This window comes from Mugil cephalus, chromosome 4 (assembly GCF_022458985.1).
Source record: "Mugil cephalus isolate CIBA_MC_2020 chromosome 4, CIBA_Mcephalus_1.1, whole genome shotgun sequence".
Classification (NCBI taxonomy): Eukaryota; Metazoa; Chordata; class Actinopteri; order Mugiliformes; family Mugilidae; genus Mugil; species Mugil cephalus.
Window position 1 is genome coordinate 17702730 of NC_061773.1, and position 26569 is coordinate 17729298.

At 41.9% G+C, this 26569-nt stretch overlaps 1 protein-coding gene and 1 long non-coding RNA gene across 3 annotated transcripts; both read right to left on the reverse strand.

Moving 5' to 3' along the window:
- Positions 1-56: 56 nt before the first annotated feature.
- On the reverse strand, positions 57-2109 carry LOC125006249. Its single transcript, XR_007112558.1, has 2 exons — positions 1986-2109; positions 57-208 (listed from the first exon to the last, which is right to left on the reverse strand). It is a non-coding gene; the product is annotated as an uncharacterized LOC125006249 (long non-coding RNA).
- A 4963-nt stretch (positions 2110-7072) lies between these two features.
- Positions 7073-26288, reverse strand: podxl2 (podocalyxin-like 2). 2 transcript variants are annotated; one of them, XM_047584214.1, is made up of 13 exons: positions 25916-26288; positions 19369-19712; positions 18239-18584; positions 17336-17445; positions 16322-16535; positions 15604-15765; positions 15259-15503; positions 15087-15161; positions 13464-13620; positions 12665-12726; positions 11879-12058; positions 10552-10755; positions 7073-10461 (listed from the first exon to the last, which is right to left on the reverse strand). In XM_047584214.1, exons 1-13 carry the CDS (start codon positions 25944-25946, stop codon positions 10402-10404), a joined length of 2190 nt encoding a protein of 729 aa, XP_047440170.1. In that variant the 5' UTR covers positions 25947-26288; the 3' UTR covers positions 7073-10401. The 2 variants fall into 2 exon arrangements, with proteins under 2 accessions (XP_047440170.1, XP_047440168.1); XM_047584212.1 differs by having other exon boundaries at positions 15250-15503; positions 25916-26287.
- Positions 26289-26569: the final 281 nt, after the last annotated feature.

Consider the following 26569-nt stretch of genomic DNA (forward strand, 5'->3'; position numbering starts at 1 on the left):
GGGATGAGCAGCACAGGGAGCAGCCACTGTAGGCAATACATTGTCTCTTATTTTTGTCAGAACGAGGTCGGAGGAGGCTTTTTCGCGGAGCTGGTGCGGGTTCAGAGACGACAGCCTTCGGCGCACGGTCGGGTCGTCCTATCCCACGGAGCTGGGGCGATGCAGGAGGGAGTCAAAGCGGTCAGACGTCGCTGTCGTCAGGACATCTCTGTAGACGGCCAAGGCCGAGAGAAGAAAACAGTCTGAGGATTTCATATTATGAACATCGTGATAAACTCGGGTCAAAACATCACTACTGCCATCTATTGATGTGTATATTAAATGATCGAATGTGGATTAAGTGACAGAAATATAGAAACGTCCTAATGAAAAACTGAATGAAGTCGTGAACACTTATTTTAGCCCTAAAATTGACAAATATAAAATAGTAATTATGAACTTTCTGTTCATAGACTAATAAAGTAACAAGCAGTTTTACATCTAGATCAAACATCTTTACATCAGCTCTTGTTACTACAAGAAAATTAGGGATAGGCAAATAACGAACTCAGGCCATCTGCCTATTTATGACACTTTATGGACAACAGTTCAATCTGCCTGTTAGTTACACCCATGTTTCGTTCAACCTTTAGACTAAGATCACTTTGCATCGTTTGCCACCGACTTTGACAACTGATGTACAATTATTTATATTTAAGCATTCACATTTTTACCTCCACCACTGAACCTTATGCCCCCACCGCCACCAGTCAACTGCTTATCGTGCCAAATTGTGAATAACATTGACCTTAGAGCCACTCCTTCCATAGTCAAACAGCTGCAACTGCGAGTTGATTCAGCCGTCACACGCACACACGTAAATAATCTATTTTATACACAATGGCTTCAAGGATGCGGCTCAACATTTTATCCACACAACAACCCGGTTATGATTAGACCACAGCCCTTCTTAATGACAAAAGTAAACACTCAGACAAATGTTTTCATGATAACACCCCAGTACGGCCCTGGTGATAGTCTCTTATCTACTCTCTTATCCACAAGCTACGCATCAAACCAACTCAACCGTAACGTATCTAACCTCAACAACAAATCTTCAGATTAAGTAAACTGAATTAATCTGCAGTCATCTCGCCCTGAGTTTATCCAATTGTCTGCAGCTGGCTGAAGGACAAGTGCGAGAGTTACTGTCAGTGACAGCTGCTAGCATTTCCTGGCTGCCACATGATCATCCAAGTATGAAATAAGCTCATGATTTTAAAACTATGTCACTGGCAAACTAGATGGATTAAAGGGACACTTTGCATTTAAAGACAGCTGGGACAAAACTAGTTGAGTTGCAAGAGTAAAACTGTAGCTTGGTTAAATACATTGAAGGTTCCCCTTAGGGGAGATTAAGGAGACTGATCATTCTTAAAATTGGCAAGTTACCTACAGACAGCAAATTATCTACTGCATAGACACAAGAATAAACCAGATTTACAAATCTACCTACTTTATGAGATGAACACAAATGCGACATTAGTTATCGACCAATTTCAGCAGCGTGGAGGCCACTTGGTATTTTGGCTAATATTAGTACAGGAGCAACAAAGAATAAAATAAAAGGTGATATAATGTTAGAACATCTACTTCCGTAAAATACATCGCAGTGGGCGGTAACGGTTCTTATCTAGCTTATGAAAGTACAACGCTTTATAAATAATTCCTTCAACTCTCTGGTCTAACTCTCAGTTTGTGTCAAAATGTATTTTAGTTCGCTGTAGGAGTGCCTGTAAAGTGCCAACTTAGAGCGTAGGTTACCTTTAACATAACCCTCGTAGACAAAACAACAGCATGTACCAGAGGCTAACTAGGTAGCATAGCTGGAAAAACAAAAGATTTAGCCGATGTGTCGAACCGCCGACGTAAACAACACAGCACGTATTCGTAAAAAAATGAGTCAAGCTGAGTCGACATTCATCGGTAGAATATTGTGAACAAACCTGACATCTTTCGGGGTCATTCTCAGTAAGCCAGCTGCTCCATATCTGTCTCTCAGCTCCTGACACACTGCGCACGTAGCTAGCGAGCATTAGCCTTTAGCTAAAAGGACCCCTGCTGCAAAGCTGACGTTTAGGTGTCTATGCTCCGCCTGAATATATTTACCTTTACTTTAGCTGGGATTATGCACCAAAAAATGCTATTCAGTGCAATACAGTACAATTTTATTTATATAACGTCGGCATATTAAAGAGAGGGTGATATAATTTGAACTGGGAAACTAAATTTAAAACATGTCATGCCCACATAACATTAAAAACATTTTGTGGTTCTATATGTGGAGTTAAAGTATGGAACAGACTGAGAATTAGTAATGTCCAAGCATATGTAAGTAAGGAGTACAAACACATGGTGTACTCCAGGTATAGGGAAGAAGGGGAGTCTGAATATATCATATATAATATATATATATGTGAATAAAAGACACACACAATATAAAGTGTCTCTACATGCTTGACAAAATCCAGCCTGAAAGCTCAAGAGCAAGCCTGAAGGCGGTTTCTTCCTATCACTTTTGATAGGAAGAAACCTTGAGCATACCCCCGCTCATGTGAAGGGACCCATTTGCCAAAGGCCGGTTGGGCAGAGACGGTAAAGAGAAGGAGGAATTAGATAAACATACGTCTGTCATAGATACATACATCTGACTGAAGCAAACATGTAGAATCTCTTGATGATACAGATACAAGATATAGCTGATGATGAGGTAGGAGTGGATAACAACATTACATCATAGACATAGCAGTTTGAAAATGTTTAGATATGAATAAATACGTCAAAATCTATGAAATCTATGATAAATGAAAAGCTACAGGGATCTGTTCACAAGGGCTGTGGCAAAACAAACAAAAAAACTATTGGGCCCCTGCTGAACCCTCACCTACCGTCCCATGTGTACTGTCATGTCAGATTCAGTTAGTTCCCATTTACTACAGGAGATGGAGAGCAACCTCATTACATGCACAGAGGCAGTCCACCTTATCTGCTTGATAACAGCACTGCCTGGTTTGATATTCTGCAGGAATGTGATCTTGGTCTGATTAAGAATAAGAATTAAGGATTAATAGAGAATAGGCCAGAAGTCTTTGTACCCTTAAACCTCACTGAAGCCATGTTCCATTCTTCCCGAAAACTGTTTAAATTAATAGTTAATTTGTTATGGTGCAGCCCTTTGGTTCGCCAGGAACTACCAAGTTCATTTTGTATTACTCGGGTGTTTTTACCCATCGGAGCTTTAAGAAAGGTTCAGCAAAAACGTGTAAATAACACTCAGTCTAACCTAAAACAGGAAGTATAATACTGGTCACCACGGCTGGTATTTACATACAGATCACAACATGCCCACAGCCAGGTAGAGTAGAGGATAGCATGAAGGAGTTTCTGTAAACTCACTTGGAGACAGCAGTCGGTCAAGAAGACCTACGCACTCATTCACAAAATAATTAAGACTGCTCACCTGCAAGTCCATTTCAACAGGTCCACACACAAATCACGATCACAAGCCTCAGAGTTCCTGATTTGTGGAGGCGTATTTTTATTTGTCACCAACTTTTAGTTTGCTTTTGTTTATTTAATCCGACTGGCGTGTTTTTCTGAACCATCGCTAATCCACATCTGACGCACACACACACCAGTTGTGATGTCTAAAACAAGACTGGGATGCAATAGTCCTTAATAAGACTAGTGCAAGACAGTATAGTGAACATGTTTCCTTTGTAGAGGTAGAGAGAATTCCATTAATTATTCCAAAATGTAGAGAAAAATAAATCATACCAAGTTACCAAGTGTCCAAGACCTATAGGAAACTTCTATGTAAAATTAGTTTTCTCTTTAGCTAAGCCTCCAGGTATTTTGTTCCCAAACATCAAGTAAAATGAGAGAGAATGAGTCCTGCGGCTCCTACAGCAGGTGTTGAACTGTCTCCAGCCGACATGCAAGACTGATCTCAGGGTCACAGCAGAATTCCTGCTGATAGAAACACAAGACCACCTACACTCAACATGGGCGCTCCCACGTAAGCAGCGTTTTGCCTCATTCATTCACTAACGTCAGAGTGGAGATCAATAAGTAATAGGTTGTGCGTGTGTGCAAAGTCATGACGCACACACATAAAACAGAGCTGCTCTTTTTTTCTGGAGCAGCATCAGAGACAATAGATGTCAATGTCGGGTCTGACCACATCTAAAGATGGTCAGTTGTGATCCAATAGTCCAGATCGGAACTTAATGTCTGTAGACGCCCTAGGGAGCACATGACATTATGGAGGTCATGACCGAGCGGGGCTCTAAAACCCAGACAGGCACAGAGAGAACGTGCCTGTTATTATAGTATAAAAATACTATAAGGGCCACTAATGGCCTTCCACTGGATTGGCTGGGGGCTACACCGTGAGCATGAGCCTGGTGTCTTGAGGAGGCTGAGACCTCCACCCGCAGCCACAGTGGGCTGATCATCTGGCTGTTGGGTTGGACAGACCAGAGTCAGCGGAGGAGGTTGGACCTTTCAGCCCAACCTCCAAACTATTAGTGACAATGAGAAACAGGACCTATTTAAAAGCTCCTGCTGGTAAATTGATGATGTCATCATGACATTGGTGATGATGTCATGATGACATCATTGAGAATAGGGGAAAAAATGGCCACGCCCCTTGTTGTTCAGGTGTCATGACTACCACTTGGGAGGCTTGGTGTCCAATGAGGATCCTTCAGGATCTTAATGCTACCAAGGAACATGAGAGCACATGAAAATGACAGAAACAAACATGATGTGTCAGGTGATGAGAAATCGGCTACTGGACCAAGACCTTGCAGCAATGTCACGTTCAATTCTTAAAAGCAACATCTGAGCAATTGTTGAGGGATTTGGGCCCATCTTTAGGTGTGGCCAGATTTGGGGTAATCTCTTTCCGGAATATTTTCATCCCGCTACCTTAAACAGTCTATGGTCATGACCTTATAGTGCTGTGTCCAGTTCAAACAACATTGGCTGGTTTAAAATAAACCTCTAAGGGGCGTGACTATTAGCCACATTTGTTCTTGTTCTCAATGATGTCATCATAAATGTCATGATGACATCATCAAATCACCAGCAGGAGCTTTTAAATAGGTCCTGTTTCTCATTGTCACTAATAGTTTTGGGAGGTTGGACCTCCGCTGACTCTGGTCTGTCCAACCCAACAGCCAGATGATCAGCCCACTGTGGCTGCGGGTGGAGGTCTCAGCCTCCTCAAGACACCAGGCTCATGCTTACGGTGTAGCCCCCAGCCAATCCAGTGGAAGGCCATTAGTGGCCCTTATAGTATTTTTATACTATAATAACAGGCATGTTCTCTCTGTGCCTGTCTGGATTTTAGAGCCCCACTCGGTCATGACCTCCATAATGTCATGTGCTCCCTAGCGCCTCTTCAGACCTTGCATTAAGATCCGATCTGGACTATTGGATTGCAAGTGACCATCTTTAGGTGTAGTTAGACATTGACATACGTCTCCAAATGCTTCCCAAGATCCCATCTCAGTATTGTGCTCTGTATGCAAAACCTCAACATTATTAGATGTAGAATATTTTAACATCTATTGTCTCTAGCGGACCTCTATCGCTGCGTGTGTGTGTCATGACCTGGCACACACACACACAACTTATTATTTATTGATCTCCAGCCTGACCTTAATGACTGAATGAGGGAAAACGCTGCTTACGTAGGAGCACCCCTGTTGAGTAGATGCGGTCTTTAATCCAAATCAGGACTCAGTATGTTTACACGTACAGCTTAATCGAGCTATGCTCAGAGTTCATCATCAGCTGTAACAACTGTAATAGCCTACTTATGTTAACTGTGTAATTATCCATAAATTAGCATTTACTGACTTAATCATGGCTGATGTTAGCATTAGCTCGGTGTTCTGATACAGCACTGTACGGGACATGTGAGAACAGTCAATTTTAGCATCAAACATAACATTATACCACTTGTATTCACCACACAAAGCTTCCTCATCAGTAAAAGTCAGCCAGTAGTTCTCAGGATGACTGTCCACGTATGGGTATAATAAATAAATAAATTGACACCTAAGGTGAGATACCCAGGTTCAGAGTGAGAGTTAAATATGTTGCACTGACACTAATTATAAGTTACACAGTTAATTCCCCAGCACTCACACTTTAACACCAACTATTTGTCCTCAGAGAGTTATATATAACACTTATATATAACTCTACAAAGGGTATAATTAACTCGATTCTTGCTAAAGTTTTGCCACCAGAAATTTAACTCCACAGCATTTGCTGTGTAAATATAATGTGCCATAGATTCAGAGTAAGTAAAAATAAACTTGATAAAAAAATACATAGGTTTAAGAAGATTTTCTCACTGGTTAATCAACAAATAGATATTAGGGTTAATATAATAAGTAGTTTTAGCAGAAATTACAAACTTTTATTTCATCTTCTGAATGATAAATTTGTGTGTGTGTGTTTTTATTATTATTATTTATTTTTTTAATTCAGAGTGAGCTGTATAGTGATGTCCACATAACACTTTTAGTTGTTTTTCTTTAGTTCTTGTTATTTATGACGCCTCACTTCCTCCCATACAAGACACTGCAAAAAAAAAAGTGTAAAAAAACTGCAACATCATTCAAGACTCCACGTAGCCCTGCCATTGCATAAGTAATCTGCAATATCATTATATATTTTATACACAGATACCTGTAAATCATTCATTTTATTGTTTTTTATTATTTCCTTTTTTTCAGTTTATTATTTTTTCCAGGTCTGCTGTTGGATGAGTCTCTACTGCTGGTGTGCAGCTTTGAATAACAACAAAACTCTTAGCATTTTGTTTGTAGAATCAGGATGTAAGATGCAGTTATAGGGTTTCATAAAATGGAAACCGAAAAGGTCACTGTGTGCGTCTCAGACTTCTGTCTCACTCTGAGTCAGTAACTAAACTGCCTACACGACAAATTAATATTCTCTCTAATAATATTCTCCTTCGGCTCGTGACTTCAAGAATAAAGTAACGTCAAGCAAACACGTTTTCTTCAAACTTTATTTTTCACACTTAACGTATTACACTGACAACCAAAAAGCAAGATGTGATCAAAATGCAGACACAAAAAAGATCTGTAACGTAAGAGAGGCAATATACCCCCCCAAAATATAAGAATATGAAACCAACCAAATATTTAAAAGTTAAAAACTCTACGAAAAATCTTAACCTGTTTTCTTTGTACAAACAAAGGGTCATTAGTTTTTTTGCTACACCTGAATACCCATTGACTTGCATTAGCACTGCTGCTAACAAATGCAAAGATCCACGAGCTTCAGATTCTGAAAAAGAAAAACCTGTGTGAAATAATAATTTAAACGATTTCAGTTCAGTTTAAGCACAAAAACGCAACACAATTTTTCTCCAGCAAAGTATCTCATTCATGAAATAAAAGCAACATCAGCTGTAAGTTTTGTTATATCTGTGCTTACTGCAGTGCTGAAAGCTACATGCTCATCGATGCTGTCTCTCTGCAGACTGTCTCTGAATCTTGTGCTCTTAGGAACAGATCATTTACTCTGTAGGCGGTCATTTAAAGCATTTTCCGTAGATCCCCCCGTGTCCCAGTGTCTCCTGAACACTCGGCACATCCTGCTTAGCTGACAAAGTACATATCAATCAGCGGAGATTATAGTGAAGCCATACACAGTTATTGTTACATCGAGAAAAGTCAGAAGAAAAGAGCTAAAACGCAGGCTACATCTTGATGAAACACAGACGGGCGGTACTACCTGCGGCGGGAATGGAGGCTGACAATGCGGCGTCGACATCATCCCAATACAACAAAACAGAAAAAAAAAAAATAAAAAAAAATCGGTGCTCAATATCAATAGCAATAGTGATTGTCTGCCTCCATTCCTGCAGCAACTTGAGTCAGTGAGCAAAAATATCTTTAATATTTAGAACCTGTGAGTTCACCTGGACATCGGACAGCCAGACATGATCTGTGAAGGTCAGAAAAAGACCACAGTGACACGGATATGACTTTAGTGACACTTAAATTACCTTAGTGTCTCGGAATCAAACTTTTATGACATATTGTTGTCTACAAATTGTGTGACCATAACGACATCACCATCGTCTGCAGAAATGAACATGGTGACAGGATCTCAATGACCGAGAACATGAACATACACTGTGTGCACAATTATTAGACAAGACAGTATTCTGCTAATATATATATATGTACTGTATATAGTAAATATATTTGGTATGTATATTTGCCCACTCCAAGCTGTGTAAATGTATTAAGCATATCAGGTCTATTTGTCTAATCAGGGAGGGTGTGGCGAGATCCACCCCTTATATGAAGGTGTCTATAATTATTAGCAGCTTCATATCCGAAGGCAAAGTCTGCCAAAAAAAAAAAAAAATTACAAAAAAAAACAGATTTAACTCTTGACTCTGAAAAGTCAAACATTTTAAATAGTTTTTCACAGCAGAGGGACACGGCACTCTTGAAATTACCAAGATACTGAGACGTGACTATAGAACCATTAAATGCTTCTGTGCAAATAGTCAACAAGGTCACAAGAAAAAAAAGAAGAAGAAGAAGAAGAAGCAAATTAACTGCCAAAGATTTGAGAAGCCGCAAAAAGTCTGCCATAGCCAAAACTTTTACTTTCTTAAATATTCATGTTTGAGGTTAATTGAAACATTTTGGATTGAGCCGCAGCGTTGTAGTTGTTTTGTTTAATAATAAAATGAATCCTCAAATATACAATGCACCTAATAACTGTGCACACAGTGTATGAACTTAACGTGAGCGTGTTGAATCAGACATTTAAGTGTTATTTACCGTACTGACACGTGAGTCACTTGAACGTGACAACAGTGGCTCTGGAAATGACATGTGTGACTCAAACGACCGGAGACTAAAATAACGTGACTGTAGTGATCGGTTCCACTCAGCTGCTGTGACTCGGAACGTGAATTGGTCATGATCGTGGTGCACGGGGCGTAACTCCAGATTTGAACGTTTTGATTTGAGTCTTGAATGACCCAGACGTGACCACAGACCACTACAACAGCGACTCAGAATTTAAACTTCAACACTTCACCTTTGTATATTTTCATGCTTTTGACTTCTAAATGTTGCCCATAAGTGTCACAGCCTCAAGAATTAGCCACGGAGCGCACGGCAGCCATTCCAGCACTATTGGAAAAGAAAGCATATTAGGCTATAAGAGCACGTAAGTATAGCAATCACATGAGTAAACATCCTCAGCGGTTACGACCATTCCTATAAGCAAAATAGAGATATTTCAGTCACTGTATGTGATACATTTAACAGGATGCAGCATTTTAATGATGATAGTCACTATTTCCAAGAGGAATCGATAAAGTGCCAAAACCTTACTTTCAAAGTCGCAACAGGCTTTAACCTTCGCATCAGTAGTTTGGAGGAGTAGCTAAGAGGAGTCACTGCCGCCACTGTGGTCAGACATTAGGATATTATTAGGATAATTACTGATACATGATGGCACCTTGTAAAAATACTCCCATTCCTAATTTTACATTCACAATATCACCTTAAAGCACTAAAAGTAACTTTTTTTTTTAAATAATACATATTTCTGGATTATTATCACTGTAATTTTACCTCTGTACTGTATGTGCAGCTAATTCTGACTACTTTACATACTGTCAACATGTAAAATACTGATCTGACTGAGTAAAGAGTACAGTGTGTCTTTATGAAATGTAGTCAAATAGACAATTTATAATTTAGCAGAAAATAACTAAACGTACTTTGTGAAATTCGACTGCGATCAAAGTACACAATGTCTTCTTGGAATTAAATTAAATGTTAACGTACCCTCAAACATTTAAGGTGGAATAGCTCATGATTTGTCACTAGCTTAAGTTTAAATTGTCTTGTGCAGCCACGGTACAAAGAGCTAAAAGCGTAAGGCACACGAAACAGGAGTGGTTCATGGTTCATGGTGTTATCACATCACTTATGACCGAACATGGATTCTCAAGTATTTTGACGTCTTTGATAACACCCGGGAAGATTCCTACCTTTAGCTGAATTCAGGTTTGGCCCAGGAATAGATTTTCTTATGTAAACCCCCAATTTCTAATCTCCAAGATGGCGTCAGTGACTCCTCTGGTATTGCCCCCCCCCCCTCCCAGCCTCAGTCCTTCCTTAACTCAGATTTGTGACATCTGTCACTCAGACTTCATGCCTTATTCTCTCCCTCCTCTCAAATACGTTTTGTATTCTTCCTTTCCTTTCTCTTCTTCCACCACAGTCCTCTCGTCCACAGTCTGTCTACATAAAGACACGTCCTCTTCATCTTGGTCAATCAGAGGTGCGTGTCCTGCTCCTCTTCTTCCTCCTCAGTCGCCGCCTGATTGACGAACACCTGAAAAAATAAAGACGAGAGTCTGGACACCGTTGATGAACCGAATGAATTGTAAATCAGTCATCAATCGATCGTGTGTCATCCAGTCACCTGCCAGCGGCTGCCCTCCTCCCCCCCGCCTCCTTCTCCCCCTCCTCCTCCTCCTCCTCCTCCTCCTCCTCCTCCTCCACTTCCCGCCAGCCCGTTGGCGCTCGGCTTTTTCTCTCGCATCTCAGGGTGGGGGTCGTTGGTCACGTCCAGCGTGGGGTTGTCGTGGTAACCATTCTCCACAAAGTGGAGTTCCTCGGCGCGAAACTGTGGTTTAAAAAAGAGCAGCAAAGGATTATTTTACGTTAGTGTTCATTAGATCAAACAGGCTAGTCTTCGTCACTGATCACATGAAGGTGACAACATGGACGCCTCCGAGAAGACGGGCAAGGAGCCCGGTCGGCCGTTACATGCAAAATATGTAAGTCAGTCCTGAAATACAACAAAAAAATAGACATGGACTCAATATAAGATATACGGATTCAACCTACATGACCTTTCAGTAAGTTTTTTAAACCTTTTTTTGAAACACGTTTCCTGTAGCTGGGTCCTCTCCCTCTGTCAATCCTACTACAATCTGAACCGAGCAATGGAACTAAACTGGTTTTCGCTGCTTATGGAAGACAGAGTTTGCTCAGAGTCCAGGGTATCATGCAAAACCAACAACACAAAAACAGATGCATGCGCTCACCATCACACTTAGAACAATAACAATGATATGGCAGGAATACATTTAATGTGAAAGAAAACATTTCTCAGTATTTGTTTATATCTAAGTTAAATATGTAAAGTGGAAACCTGTTAAATTTCATTCTGCACGACCGAAAATATAGAAACTGGTGTTTAGTCACTTTCACGTTCATTAGGTCCATTAGATAAAACGAATGCATTACAAATGAACAGCCCTGCACTAAATCTTAGCTTCCCGACGGTCCACGACGGTGTTTCAACTGTGTGATTGTTTTTTCGAAGATATAGTTTGTTGTGCTGTTAAACTGGACTGAACTGAACATCAGAGTGTTTCGAACCCACTTAACAACATGTGTCAGCGCAACACAACACAGTCCATTAGCACTAAAAACCGCAACCTCCAAAATGAAGACACAGCTGAATCAGTTATTTGAATGAAAAGCTGAATATCATAACCTTCCTGAGGCTGAGATTTTAATGCAGGACTGTGATATTAGAATGCATTCGATCTCACTAGGGTACCTAATGAACTGGCAGGGGAGTGTGTGATTAAATATTGATGTTATAATGGAGGTGACTCAACATGCCATTATATATATATAAAAAAAAAAGTTTCCATCGACATGGAAGCTTTGGCTAGTTGGTTAGTTATATAAGAGAATGGACTGATGTGTGCGTGCAGATGCGTGCGTCGACCTACCGCTGTCTTAGTCCCGGGCAGCCGCCTCTGCCAGCAGATGTAAATGAACCCGGACGTGATGATGACCATGCAGACGGAGCCGATGATCACGAGAACCACAAAGAGTTTGCCGTAGTCGCTGCGCGTCTGGCTGGGCCGAGACTGACAGGTGCTGGCGGCGCTGTAGTTCTGGATGCCCACCTGAAGAGGCGCACACACACACACACACACACACAAAATCAATCAGTGGCATGACTGGATATTACAGGCCATCGGGCTACTGAATTATTGATTTTAACATATATCATCTCCACATATTGTTGACAATGTGACATTTACACACATCTTTTGCATCCTTGTACAACGCAAACAACATTTGCACATTCGAAGTGTCGTATATGTATATGTTGTCACTATATTCTACATCTTGTACCTTGTGCTCACTTATTTTCTGCTATTTTCGGCTGTTACATCTTAATGTTTTGTGCTTCATGTTTGTGCCTCTGCTAATTCCTTAGAGGATGTGAAATGTGTCATTGAACTGTTTGGTGAAGGTGGAGGAGATGCCTATGCTATTATTGTCTCATAAACATCCCTCTCCCTCCTGATCAAGTTGAAAAGTATGTATCTATATTTTTGAAGTGAAGACAATTTGAGCCCCATGACAGCAAACGTCAGAGAAAGCGAGAGTAGGGGACATTTAATAATAAATGACAACGTGAAAATGTTCTTGCTGAGTTGTAAATTTCCAGAAACTGGTGAAACCTGGCTTCATTTGTGAATTCAAACTGTTTGCGGACGTCGTACCCTATTGAGACTTTTCCTGATCTGTCCCAGCATCTCCAGCACGTCCTTGGTAGCTATCACTCCTGAAAGACACGTGTAAAGACAAGCGTGAGGCAACAACACAGTGAAGTGTCAGCGCGTGTGTTAGAGAACTAATTATGTTCAGAACATCCTGAATCAATCAGTCGGCATGCTCGCTGCTTGTTCAAGGTTTTCTGATTTTACACCTGACAGAGTTGCTAAAGAAAAGAGAAAAAAAAGTACGCTTGTGACGTCGAAACATCTATTTTTGTCCCGAGAAGGAAAGAATGTCAGACACCTGTCTGCTTTCTGCAAAAAATCGAATGTTTCAGGCTGCACCCATCAGAACTTCTTTCGGCTTACGAGGCGGCCTGGGTCATATTTTCTTACTGAAGTCGTGTCTTCTTACGATCATAGGTGCCCTATTGCCGAGGCACAACAGGCCCGACCCGAGAAAAACTAAAAATAGACTTATTGTCTGAGCTGCCCTCATTTACTCTGTAACTCAGCCTCCGAGGCTAGTTGCTAAAGGTTGTGCGGGGTTGGCTGTAGGCAGGAATAAATGGGAACTGGTTTTCCTGTAATATGGTGCAACTTAAAAAAATATTGGCACCGCTCACAGTTTTCTACATTTCCACAGAAAATTACTCAAAACATCAGCAGGTTTTCACACGAGTTCTAACAGTAGACAAAGAAAACCTGACCAACAACAACTGAAATGGAAATATTAAACTTGGGTATACTTGTGTTACGATCTTCACAAGTGTGTGTGTGTGTGTGTGTGTGTGTGTGTGTGTACCGTGCTCAGATGCCACGTTCATCAGCAGCTGGTGTTGCTGGTGTGTCGGCTTGCTGAGGTAGATTACCCATGATCCTTCAGGGCTGTTCATCCTACGAGCAAACACTCGCTCCATGATCTTCAACAAACGTACGCCTTGGTCTGCCCGAAACTCCTCCTGTCGCACAAACACACACACACACGTTTCCACGTCATCAGCTGACTTTCCGTGTGAACTTGCACAGAGTGACAACGTCTGCTCTAATAAAGAAGAGGAGAGGGGATGTGACGCCGCGGTCGCAGTGAGGGTTTGTGTTGCCGCCATGGCGACACGGCGCTTCCTCCCTCGCCATCGCGCACACAAAAATGACAAAGGACCTCCAGCAGTCTCGTCTTTGCAGCTTTAAAACAGACGTCCTTCTTCCCTCCTTGTCTTTCTCCGACAGCGTGGGAGGAAAGTCTGGCTCGTTCTTCAGTTAAAAAACGTTACACCCATTGAAATTTGTACTTCTGGGAGCTGGTAGGGAAAAAAAGCTTTTTGTTGTGTATGTACCTGTGCAATTATGACAACAATGTTTAATCTAAATCAGTGAATAGCTTCTGCATTAAAAAACTGGTTTCGAGGGCAAATAAAAACATGGGTCAGGCTATTGTGAAAGCATGTGGACTGAAGCATGTGACTGCCGCAGACAGAGAAGTATCTATCTATCTATCTATCTATCTATCTATCTATCTATCTATATATATGGACATCTTCAATTTGTTACTTTATCATCATGAATTATTATTATAAATAAATAAGAGAGCAGCACAAAATGACTTAATGATGGAGAAGTGATTTCTCAAATGTGAATTGATGATGAAGCCACATTTCAATAACATAACTGTAACTGTCTGATTTCAGTGTAACTCGTGAAAGTCAGAGGACGGACGGAGATTTCATGCGTGGGATCATTGTGCTTCGTGCCAGACTGGACCCTCTGACGGGCAGGGTTTTGGCCAGCGCGCCGTATGTTTGACACCCCAGTTTCAAACCGCTGCTTTGTGTGACTTCTTCTCGACGCAGTGGTAACCATGGTAACGTGGATGCGCGTTAGTACGTTTTCTAAAAACCGAGTTAAACTTTATAATGGACAAGAAAAACTTACTTTCTTGCAAAATGTTTCCAGCGTGAAACAACAAGCATTCGCTTCCCGAGTTCCCTCTGATTGAATCAACGCTGATCTTGTTTGGGAAAATGCATTGATCATCCTCCCGTTCAGTAAATACTGCGTGTCATGTTGTTTGTGAGTGCAAGGAGACAAATAGGGGTTAGTAACAGCCTGCTAACCATGCTCGCCCCTACAATACGCGTTTTCACCGGCACTATTTCTTGTTCCCACCTGGACTGACAGCAGCGCGGTGTCCCAGCTGTCTGAGTGCAGATATGTCTTGATCAATATGATAAAGTTAAATTTTGAGTCTCAAAGACTGAACTGTTACTGTTGATTTTATGTCTATTTCTGCACGTCTTACAGTTCTTCCATTTACTTCAGGTATGTTGATGGTCGGTGCTGACAGCCACTATTTTAATTTAAACACTTAAAGTGATTTAAAGCGATAAATGTGGCACCTTTGATTTGAATATCAACTCTCTGAACTTACGCATTTCAGGTTTTGCGTCATGTTCAGGATGACGTATCCTCGTCCGGTCAGCTCACTCCAGTCTACGCACACTACCTGAAAGGTGGAAAACAACAAAACAACGTGAATCACAGTAAACGTGAGATTGAGTCGACGTCAACCTCCTCTAAATGTGAGAGAGTACCTGGCGCACCTCCTCCAGCATGGAGTCACTGTAGGGCGGGAGGACCTCTGTGACCCCACCCCCCTTGACCTCTGACCTCCCGGTCTGCAGGGGCGTGGTCCTTTCCAGCCAATCCCAGGACGACTCGGGGACGCCGACCGTCGGGGAAGGATCCGCGCCGAGCGGGTTGACGTGCCGGGCTCTGGTTTCCTCCCTCGCCGCCTTTCTGCGTTCCTTCTCGTCCGCATCCTCGCTTCTGTCTTTCAGTCTGAATCCTGGACGGAGGAAAAGTTTTCCACGTATTTGTGTCTGATGATGCTGCAGATGCATACAGTTTCCACGTGAGATTCGTACCGGCCACTAGCTGCTGCTCACCTTTCAGCTCGTGCTCTTCCTCCACACTGGGCTGCAGAGGCTCCCTGCTGGGAGCCAAGCCAACCTCCGCCACAGTGGGATTCTGGGTGAATGCGTTCATGTGCGTCAGATCTGTTTCCTCCTCTTTCTCCTTCCTCTCCCTCTCGTCATCCTCAGGCAAATCTGAAGAAACAAGCAAGAGATAAAACACAAGCGGCGAACGCTTATAAATATTTATTGGAACGTTAAGTCTCTGCTGGAAACATCAGCGAAAATGAAGGGTTGGATCTGGATGTGCTTCATTACTGTGTTTCACAGGACAAATCACATGAGTGAGACCCTGAAGTGCTGAATAAGAAATACATATGTCCTGAATTAAATGGCCCAGAAGCAAGCTGGGAAATATAAAGTCATAGCCTGCAGATAAGCAGCTAAGCTAAGCTAAGCTTGAATAATGGAAAAGTAGCTATATTGGCTGTGTTTACAGGTAACAACATTTCCCTTCCAGCATCTCTAAAGTTTAATCCGTAGAGGAAAATGTTTTTTTCTACATGTAAATAATTCCCCCCTGAAACCACAAAGTTAGTATGTGTATGTACTGATGGACAGACGCAGGTTAATAGTTCCTTATCTGTGACTCGCTGCACAAATAATAAATCATCTCTAAATATTAAGTACAAACCAGACGGCTATGAAAGTAAAAGAACACAATGAAAGGATTAGATTAGCATTGATGTACCTTTCGTGTAACTTCCCAGCAGCCCAAAGTCTGTGCCCGTGTCGGTCTCAGGAGTGGCGGTTCCTTCGGCGTCTCCACCGGTTGCCGGGGCGGAGGAAGCGGCGGAGGACGAGGGACCAGCTGTGGGGACGGGGGAGCGAAGGATTCCGTAGCCGCTGGACTGGGCGTCTTCCTCCCCCTCTGCCTCCCACATCTCTTTTTCTGAAGGACTCACCTGCGTGGCAGACATTAAGTTAATGGGAGATCCTCAGTGGTACGCCGATCGGCCACAACATTAAAACCACTGACAGGAGAAGAAAATAACGGTGATCATCTTGTGACAACACAGTGTTCTGCTGTTTGACCCAAGGGCCCCCCACTGACGACAGTCTGCTGCTCAGAAGGCCCATGTCCATTCTTGATGAGCCACAGCTGTTTTGGAGCCACAATGGACAATTTGTGGACATTTGTCCAGGCAGTATCAAGCCACTGCTGATGGAGTCAATCTGTCAAAGACTAAAGTATTTCACGTATGTCAGTGGATGAACCCTGGATTACATCTAATTCACTTTGATCCTGTTGGCGTCAACCTGCAGACGATGACTTCTCCATGTTACGGTGCCATGGAACTTCAACACAGGAGTGATTTACTGCTGAACTCAGGATAATTAGCATCGGGACTTAAAGATAAGGGGGACAAATAACAGTTGGGGTCTGCTCGAAATGATCGAATGTCACATTTGTGACTTTTCTGGAAGGCTACTCACATTTTATGATCAATGAATGAGCTTTGTTTGTTTGCCTTTTTGGTATTTGTCACATTTAACAAACTTTGAAAGGCCAAAAGATTTTTATTAAAGGCAGAAATTGCTTGAAGGTGTCATTTCTCTTTTTATTTATTAATTCATTATCAAACCTACCAGCTGTTTGACTGTTTGATGTAGACTCACATATCTAACACTAGAGTTATTCTTCTTCTTCTTATTATTATTATTGTTGTTGTTATTATTATATGACACATTTCTCTCTCCTCACCTCCAGGACGGGGGAGGCACGATGCTCCTGAAGCCCGGAGTCGTGCACCTGAGCCGGGATGGAGACGCCGGGCTCCTCTGAGCTGGAGGCTTGTAACGACGGGCTGTAGCCTGGTTGAGACAAATAGACGTGTCAGAAACACATGGTTTTTGCTGCGAGCTTTCCTTGAGGCTTTGACAGTTCGCTTTTGTCAATGGGAGACACATGACAAGTTACTCTGTCGTTGTTGACGACCGGAATCTCAACTAATGAATGAGAGGCAATGCCCTAGCTCAGCGTCGTATTTAGTATCTAATGTTTCCTTAACAGAGGTGCATACATCGTTTGAATTAATGATGACGCTGCATAAAAACAAACTGAGAATCAGAGAAGTTAGTAGAATTTATCTTCAGGGAAACATGCATCTCTGGACTACATTTTTTGGCAGTTCATTCTATCAAAAACTACAAATGTCAAGCTGCTGGAGGCTCTAGAAGAAAGGTCGGGCGCTAAAAGAGTAATTAGGCTTCACCCTCTCAGAACCATTAAGGTCTGCACAAAATGTTACAAAATGTTAGAATAATCCACCAAACATTACGTGATTTAAATCCCTGGAGCCCTGCTGTGCTTCTTCTTTTTTCTACCCCTCTCTGCTGCATCTCCATGTGTACTCTGGTGATTTCACAGATGTCTGTCTGCCCAGACTCAAACTTTGCCTTTGCCAGAATCAGCATTCTAAGATCTTTAAGGTCTCCAGATGTGGGCCATCTTTCCTCGGTTTGCTACGGCTACGGTAGCAGATGTAATGTAATGTTTGCCCGGCAAAGAGCAGCGGCAGAGTTTTCAGAATGCAGAATTGGTTTCCCCCCAGGCAAACATTTAGACCCAGACGTCTACAGCTGCAGGGGGATGATGCATACTAACCGATCAGAGCATCCAGATCGGGTGTGGTGTGGTTGACCTCTAATGCATCTATTACATCTCGGTCATCGGCCCCTCCTCCCCTCTCGTCATTCTCCTCCGCGGCGTCTCCCCCTCTCCTCTCTCTGTCTTCCCCTGTGTCTCTCTCCCACTCCTCCTCGCCCCCTCTCCTCTCCCTGTCCTCTCCTCCCTCTTCTCCCCTGTCTCTGTCCTCTGTGTCCGTCCCGTAGAAGCCAGAGGACTCCTGGGAGGCGTCGCCAGCTCCTGGACCCCCGAGGAGCTCCGTCTCTGGGTCCGGATGTCCCCTGTAGCCCTCGGCGTCCTGGGGAACCGCCAGATGGACCATACGCTGGAAGTGGAAAGATATTTAGTCGTTTTTAAACGTCTTAAATGACAAGCCAGATACAAGAAATTGATGCGAGGAGCTAAATGTTTATAAAATGAAAAAAGAGACAGATCCAAAGACATTTTATTGTGTTTCAGCAGGACAGTAGGGGCCTTTGCATTTGAATTTTACAATACTTCAATTATTTAATTACTGTCATGATAAAATAAAATCTGGCATGTAGGTAAATGCAAAACAGGTCATTTGTAAGAGAATAAATGTGCATTACTGTTTAAATGCAATTTGCTTTCCCTCGTACTTCACCAGATCTTGTTTCTGTTTTATTATAGTTATTATCTATTGAGTTACCCATCAACATATCCATCATAACTGAACACAAATTCTGTGGTACTTCACAAACACTATGTACGTGGGCCTCAAGTCTCCAGGATCTACTCCCCAAAAGTTTTACTTATTTACTTATTTACCACTGACATAAGACTGAATAAACAGAAGGGAACACCTCAGTTAAGACAAAGGTTCAAACACATCACAAGAATAGAAAGGAGCCTACTTCAATCTGTAATTGTACTGTTTGTAATGGGATCACTTTTCTTTACTGTCTCGGTCATTTTAAAGCGAATTTCATAATTTCTCTATTGTGGGAGGTTGTAAAGACATTTTTCCATTAATCAGTTGTGAGGTGATATTTTTACTCTGTTACTGCGGCCACTGAACTCAGCGTTAGTGTAAAATTAGTTTCAACCTTGTCCAGCTCAAAGCACAGCACCTCAAACTCATCCCTCACCTCCATCTCGTCCTCCACATCCAGGCTTTCATCCACTGCCACATGAGTCCTGGCTGCACCCTGATGGGTGGACGGAGGCGCGCTCAGCTGAGAGGAGTTGACGGCCTCCGCCTTGGCCTGTGAACGGGTTGTTTCATGTATCTCTGGCCAACCCATGTCATGAACCAAGTGAGGCTGGGCTCTCACCAGCTCGTGGACAGAGTGGCGTTTGGTTCTGACTAATTCCTGGACGAACCGTGGCTGGGCTGGGCCTTCATTCTGGTAGACGCCGGCCACCGGGGCACCGAGAGGTATGACATGCTGGGACGAACCCAGCCTGAAGGCATCACAGCTGGCCAGAAGAGCTACGGGAGAGAGAAGACAAACACGCAGCATGTATATATGTCATTCTAGAGCAATTCTTTTGGTTTAAGTTAAATTTTATTCTTCTCCCTGAGGAACTGCTGTATTGAAATATGCTCTAGGATTGAAATAGAAACTAAAGAATAAAAGTTAAATTACATCTAAAACAAGCATTATATGTATAATCATGTATATATAATACATACGTACGCGACCAACTATTTTTAGTGGGAAATAGGGGAAAAACTATTGGCAATGGTTCACGTTTCTCTCCGTAACAAAATTTAATGACAAACCAAATATTTTTTGTAAACTCGGACGTGGTGAATGTAAATAATTCAAATGAATCTTAACTACATATTTTACATTGGTAACAATAAGCTATATAAGTTAATACTAATGTATGCAAAAGGATGGATGACAGATAATAGATGGACAAATCACAGGTAAGAATTAATGAAAAAAAGAACCCCAGAGGAAAAAAAAAAGGTTGAATGAAGTTGGAGATGAAATTAACTCCAACTAACTCCTGATTCACATTTACAGCAGTTATTGTTTTGTTACTCAGCACACTTTAATAAACAGGAGCCCAGGAAATAAGTGGAGGTAAGAGCACTGCGTCTTCTGCATTACACACTATAGTGATTTAGTTTACAGTTAAAACGCAGACGTCACAGAGCTCTTATCTGCCCTTGGAAAGTTACTGCAAGTGCTCTCACTGTGAAATTCAGTTCATGAAGAAAGCGAAGGCGCGTTTGAGGCAGCGTCTGTCAGTGGCAGCTGTCAATCATCCTGATGTCAAGTCCTGTTTTTCAAGTAACTACAGCAAAACTTAGCAGAAAAGTTTCACCATGCGTCAGCATTTTCTTAACTACCAAAAATGACGGAAGCTATATTTTGTACCTTACTGCTTTAGTTTAGCCCAAGTCCCATCCACTAACATGGAGGGGGTGGAGCTTATGACCTATACTGCAGCCAGCCACCAGGGGGAGCTCTACACGCTTTGGCTTCACTTTTGAGGAGCTGTCCACGTCTGCTACAGTCTATGGATCAGATGAGTCAAGTATGTCCTCAGTGCCTGGGTGTGTTCACACCTGTACTTTACACTGATAAGATTTGCTCATTTATTTGTGCGTGAAAGGTTCCAGTGTTACAAACTGACCTCTGTCTCTAAAACAACAAATGTCAGGGCAGATATAAATAATAACTTGTGTGTGTTTCCAGGGAGTGAGATAAACTGGATCCAAAATTTGTGTCTTTAAGTCTTTTCATGAGCTCAGCAGTGGCTGGATTTCTATTAGAGACCGCAGCGGTAATCTCTGACTCACGTGGCTTCATTCTGCTTTTATTATTAATTTATTGTCTCCCTGTAAAAGTACAATTTAAAACACTGCGCCTTTCATATAGGGTCGTTTAAGGCCAAGCTTCGTCATATCTTAAAGACCTCATAGTACGCACTGAATTGATGTACAAATAAAATTTAACAGCAGTAATGTATTAACCATTAAAAACCTGGTTCCTTAATCAGAAGGTGGAAGCACTAAAATCCCCTGCTCATCCTTTTAGTTGCTCATCTGCTAATCCGTCCAACATCCAATTTAATCAATTTCATTTCAGCAAACTTTTGGTTAATTTATCGATTCACTTAATCATCCCTCACCATCCATCACCAATCGATTGCTGAGAGGCAGAGCCCTCACTACAGTCGTCTTCATGTTTCCCATCCCCTGTCTGGGACCACAGATGGCTGTCTGACCTCGGGGGCTGACTGAGCAGATTACGACTTCATGGCCAACATGTCTGAAACAAGTCTGCAGGGCGTTAAGCTCTCCGACGCCACAACAATCCCCCATCGTCGCACAGATCCGCCAGCTCCCTCCTTCTGGCTCTTTTTAAGCATGAACCACGCCTTAATTGATTTTGAAACTTTCAAGCCAGCAATCCTTAACTATGCTTAACTTGAAGACTTTAATTAGGTGCATTAAATAAACATTAAACCCTTTACAGCAGCCATGAATAGGCAAATAGATACAGAGACCATAATATTTTTTATACCAGGTTGGAAAAGTTTCTGCTTTAAAATCTGCTTTTAAACATGAAGGTTTAATTATAATAATGCATTGGATTTATATACATTTATATAGCCTTTCCATTAGATGCTCAAAGTGCTTACATTTGAATACATTATGCATATAGTCAGTAGTAGGTGGTAAACTACCTCAGTAGTCACAGACTGACAGAAACATGGCTGCCAATTCACGCCAACGACCTCTCAGACCACCACCAAACATCTACTGCCGTAAAGATCATAGACAGTAAAAAAAGATGGCGCCCATGACAGCTCCTCAAAAGAGAAGCCAAAGCGTATGGAGCATTATAGGTCATAAGCTCCGCCCCCGTCTATGTTAGTGATTGACATCCCGGACTCTTTCTCCTATTGTGGCGCTCCTTGTAAAGCACTGTCTGTAACCAAGATAACAGTATGTGGCCTCTCCTCACCGATTTCTCAGTGAAAAGTCTATGGATCGTTTGTAATTCACCGTGCTGGTGCTGGTGTAGCTTTCCCCTTCGTCTCTTTCTCTTTACGGAAGGCTTCCTGATGCTGCGTTATCGTGCCATGCACCTCAGAGGAATAAGTGGGAACCCAGGCCAACAGCGAGTGACACCTCAAACACAGGCCACATAAAACCCTGTGCTCTTGTTACTGACCTCTGTTTACAGGGTAATTGATTTGTTCTAAATACAAAAAACTATTGATGGAGACCAAGGGCACTGGGTTTCTTTCAGGTTTTTGACAAAAAAAAAACAGCAGCCCTTGAGATCTTTGTCAGGACAACTAAAAAGTTCAATCTGACTACACACACACACACACACACACACACAAGCCTTTAGTAAAACCACAGATACAGGATGATAGATTCTGGTGAAATGGTCTTTTGAATGTGGGTATAAAAAGCAAAAATGGGCAACGAAAGAAAACCCTGTCACTCAAAGAGACCACACTCTAATTAATATATAACTTTAGGTATGGTTATTATTTAAACTGGTGAGTTATATATAAAATGGACTCCCATGTCAGTTGTGATGTATGGGAATATATATATATAGCTATAGACGTCATGACCTCGATTTTGGAGGCAGCCTCGTGTGCCCTTTCGAGGAAATGCAGTTGTCGCATTAGCTCAATTTATTAAACATGCTCATAAGTGAAGCCCAAAGATCTTGATCGCTCCCTGGTGGCTGGTTGCAGTATAAGTCATAAACCCCACCCCCTCAATGCTAGCAGATATGAGCTAGCCTGGTAGAGGAAAGAAGAATTTCACCAGCCACTATTCGAGCCAGAAAGTTTGTCTTGAACGGCTGGGAAACGATGAATGAACAGCAGGGTAATCATTCATGCCATCTGAGCCATCTGTGGAGTTGAAATTGTTTACAACAAAATGGCACTGAATGAATGCAAGACGCTACACTTATGCAGAGTTTTTGTTTTCTCTGCACATGCGTGATAATGAAATCCAAATAGCATATTCCCTTTTCTAACAGTGTTTTCTGTGTTAAGAGCAAAAAAAAAGATCTGTTCTGCAGTTATCTGTAACTAAACCATATTTTGAAGGTAGGATGATGTACGCTAACTTGTATTTATAAGCTAATGCTGACACGTAGCTAGCAACTAATATTATTTTTTCATCTTGAAAATTACAAGTAAGCCAAAGAGGGTTCAAGGGGTGGGTGTGCACACTTGGACAGGAGACACGAAGTACACAACATGCAAAGCTAAAAACGAGTAGAGCAAGATGGCAGCGGACACATCTGGGAAGTTTAGGCTTCATTTCGTGCGGCAGAACCAGTTGGTGACGCATTGTTAGCAACAGTCTATGAAAGAAATATCCTGGGACATGCTTATTGTTGCCATTGTTGCCATGATGAAGTAAATACTGCCAATAAAGACATGATACTAGACAGACGCCTCAACTCTGGTATCCAAAAAAACCTGGATAACTAAGAGTCTCTCTTACACCTCATGCCGAGTTTCACAACTACGCAATGACCCTGAAATCTTTGTCTCAAAAAGCAACTTTGCGGAGTAATTACTTTGGAAAAATCTGCCATCATCCTTCCAGGCGGAGGTACTGAACAGCTGAGTTAGCCTTATCAGCTTAACACAGATAAGCTCCATGCTGAGCTTAACAAGACAAAAAAATTCTTACTGAGTGTGGCTGGGAGCTCAAAATACACAAAGAAACAGTAGGAAAAACTGTTTCCCGATTTCCTGTGAACACACCGTCCGATGTTATACAAGAGTCTGACTAGTCTGTGATGCCTCACAACAATAAATCCTTTGAGACAAAGAGTTGCAGCGTTATTTACTCCTCTTGACAGGATGTGCAGTCATTTCTTCCAACACATCATCCAACGACCAGTGTGTCCCACATTTACAGACATGTATCCGGTCATATGTGGACTCAGGTGAGACAAACTGAACTTGACTCAGTCTTCAGGTTGAAATAGCTGCAGAGTAACATTAAAGGGAAGACATGAGTTGGCAAAAACTTGTTTACCAAAGTAAACCCGTGTGCTAAAGCACAGTGCATGGCCTAAATTATTCGGACTGGATCTCTCCATTACACCAAACCTAATTTCGTACTGTCCCAGTTGTTGTTGCGTGTAAGGAAAATAAATTATGAGGTGTTTTTATTTATGTTGTGGCTGCACAGTTTGCTTCTTGCTATGATGGGGTCATAGAGGAAACATCGAGTGGCTGTACTCTCCCTGCATGCAATATACACAGTATGTATAATGTATGCAGAATGCTTTCAGTTTCTGTTTCACATGTCTAATAAAATGTCATGTTAGATCTTTCACTGCAGTACAATATGTTCGACCCCCTTCCTCCCCTAGATCAGCTTATGATCATCTGGGACCCTCCCCCAAATCCCCTTCACCTCGATCGAGAGAGACACAATAGTTCCTCTCTTATCAGGCCTTGATGACATGCTAGTCTTTTTTTTTTTTTTTTGATTTTTTTGGTGGCACAAACACACATTTTCTACTTCCAAAGCTTATAAAAAAAACAAACTGCAGCGTTGGAAATGAGGATTCGTGTTTGTGTGTGTAGCCCCACAGACACACACACACACACACACACACACACACACACATGAATCTGCATATTTGACCAGAAACAGCTGGAATGTTTCTTCAAAGGAATCTGTGAATTCATGGGTGGGTAGATTCTGCACCGGTTCTGATGAAGATGATGATAAATTAAAAAAACAAACGTGATGGACACAGCCAGCCTCCATGACATAAACAATCAGCTACATATGCATTAACAAAAAAATCATTATAAAAAGTAATCAATCAAATCTATTCAAACATATAGTTATCGTGCGGCATGGAACAGTGACTCCATTGATTAGTCATCTATTTCAGGGGATCAATGAATGTCTTAAGTGATGTTTCCACCAAAAAATATTTTATATATTTTATGCATCTAACACAATAATCAGTAAAGAAGATATATTTTTCCTGTTACATTTCTGAATAGTTTTTGGATTTGTTGCTATTAGTCATAATAAACACAGCTCCTCTACTTGCAAATATTGGTTCAACACTTAATTGTTATTTATATCCACATTGATATAAAACTGCTGACAGCGCTGATCATTATAATTAAAACTTGTAGCTTGCTGAAGAATAATGATGATGATGATAATGATGATGATGATGATGATGATGATGATGATTATTTTAGTCATTAATTATGCCCAGCAGCTGGTTGTACCTGCTGCGTGTGTGTGTGTGTGTGTGTGTTTCGGACACTGCAGTGTGTGTCTGCTGATTGAAGTGCCTCCACTCCGCCAGCCTGCAAACGCTCTTCGCAGGATTTAACCTCACAGGTTCATCAAAATCAGACATCGGAGCGCACACCGCCGACTACACCCTGATTCATAACAATATTATATTCCGTTTTGCGGCACTCCGCACTCTTACACAGCATTTTAAAACATGCGTTTGTGAGTTTATCTTCCTGAGTGATGTTTTTCAAAGTCTCCAAAGATTTTTCTGCTTCATATTTTAATGGAAAGATTTGTGTTTTTTTGACACAGAAATGAGTCGTCTGTTTGTAACAATGTCAAATTATATATCTCTGATTGCGTGAATTGTGGGGATGTGTGTGTATTCGTATAAAAAGGGGACTCACCAGTCAGTGTGATATGGAGCAGGCCCGGCATGTCTGCTGCAGTGTTCCCCCTCCTCCGCTCTGATTTCAGCTGCAGATGCTCTCTGGATGTGAATGGAGGCCGTCAGGGAAACGCCGCTCTCATGGCCGCCTCATGTCCTGCCTGTGTGCGGGACAAGTGTCTCTGGTGTCCGTACAGACGGACAAAAAGTGGAGGGAGGGGGGGGACAGGCGGACAGACAGACTGTGCGTGTGCGGGCAGAGCTGCGGGTGAGTCCCAGCCTCTGATCTGCTGCACCACCAACGCTGGATATCACCGCCTGGAGGCTGCTCGCTGTTCCCTCCTCTGACCGCTAGATGTCGCCTCACCGATGCGTTCATGAGCCGCTCGTAAACCACTGCTTCCAAACATTCCGAGACTAATAGCACAGTTTTGACTAAGTAATGGTGCCACAGGGAAAATCTGAGGTTATTAAAAGATTTTGCAGTTTTGCTTCATTTCCATTATTACTCAAAAATAATAAAAATAAAAGTTGAAGACCAGTGTATATGAAAAACATTTGTAATCACTAATGTATAAATAATGTTTTAACCCATTGGGGAAGATTATTTTACGTAACAAAAACTAAAGTTTAATGTGTTTAAACGCATCTCAACAATCCATGATGGTTTAAA

What these genes read in the sequence shown, in the direction of transcription:
- podxl2 (XM_047584212.1), bottom strand. Translation starts at nt 25,946, where the DNA reads ATGCCGGGCCTGCTCCATATCACACTGACTG. An exon ending in CGATCTGGATGCTCTGATCG is followed by an intron (nt 17,446 to 18,238) that starts GTTAGTATGCAT and finishes TGTCTCAACCAG; the next exon opens with GCTACAGCCCGTCGTTACAA. An exon ending in GCTGGGAAGTTACACGAAAG is followed by an intron (nt 15,766 to 16,321) that starts GTACATCAATGC and finishes TTGTTTCTTCAG; the next exon opens with ATTTGCCTGAGGATGACGAG.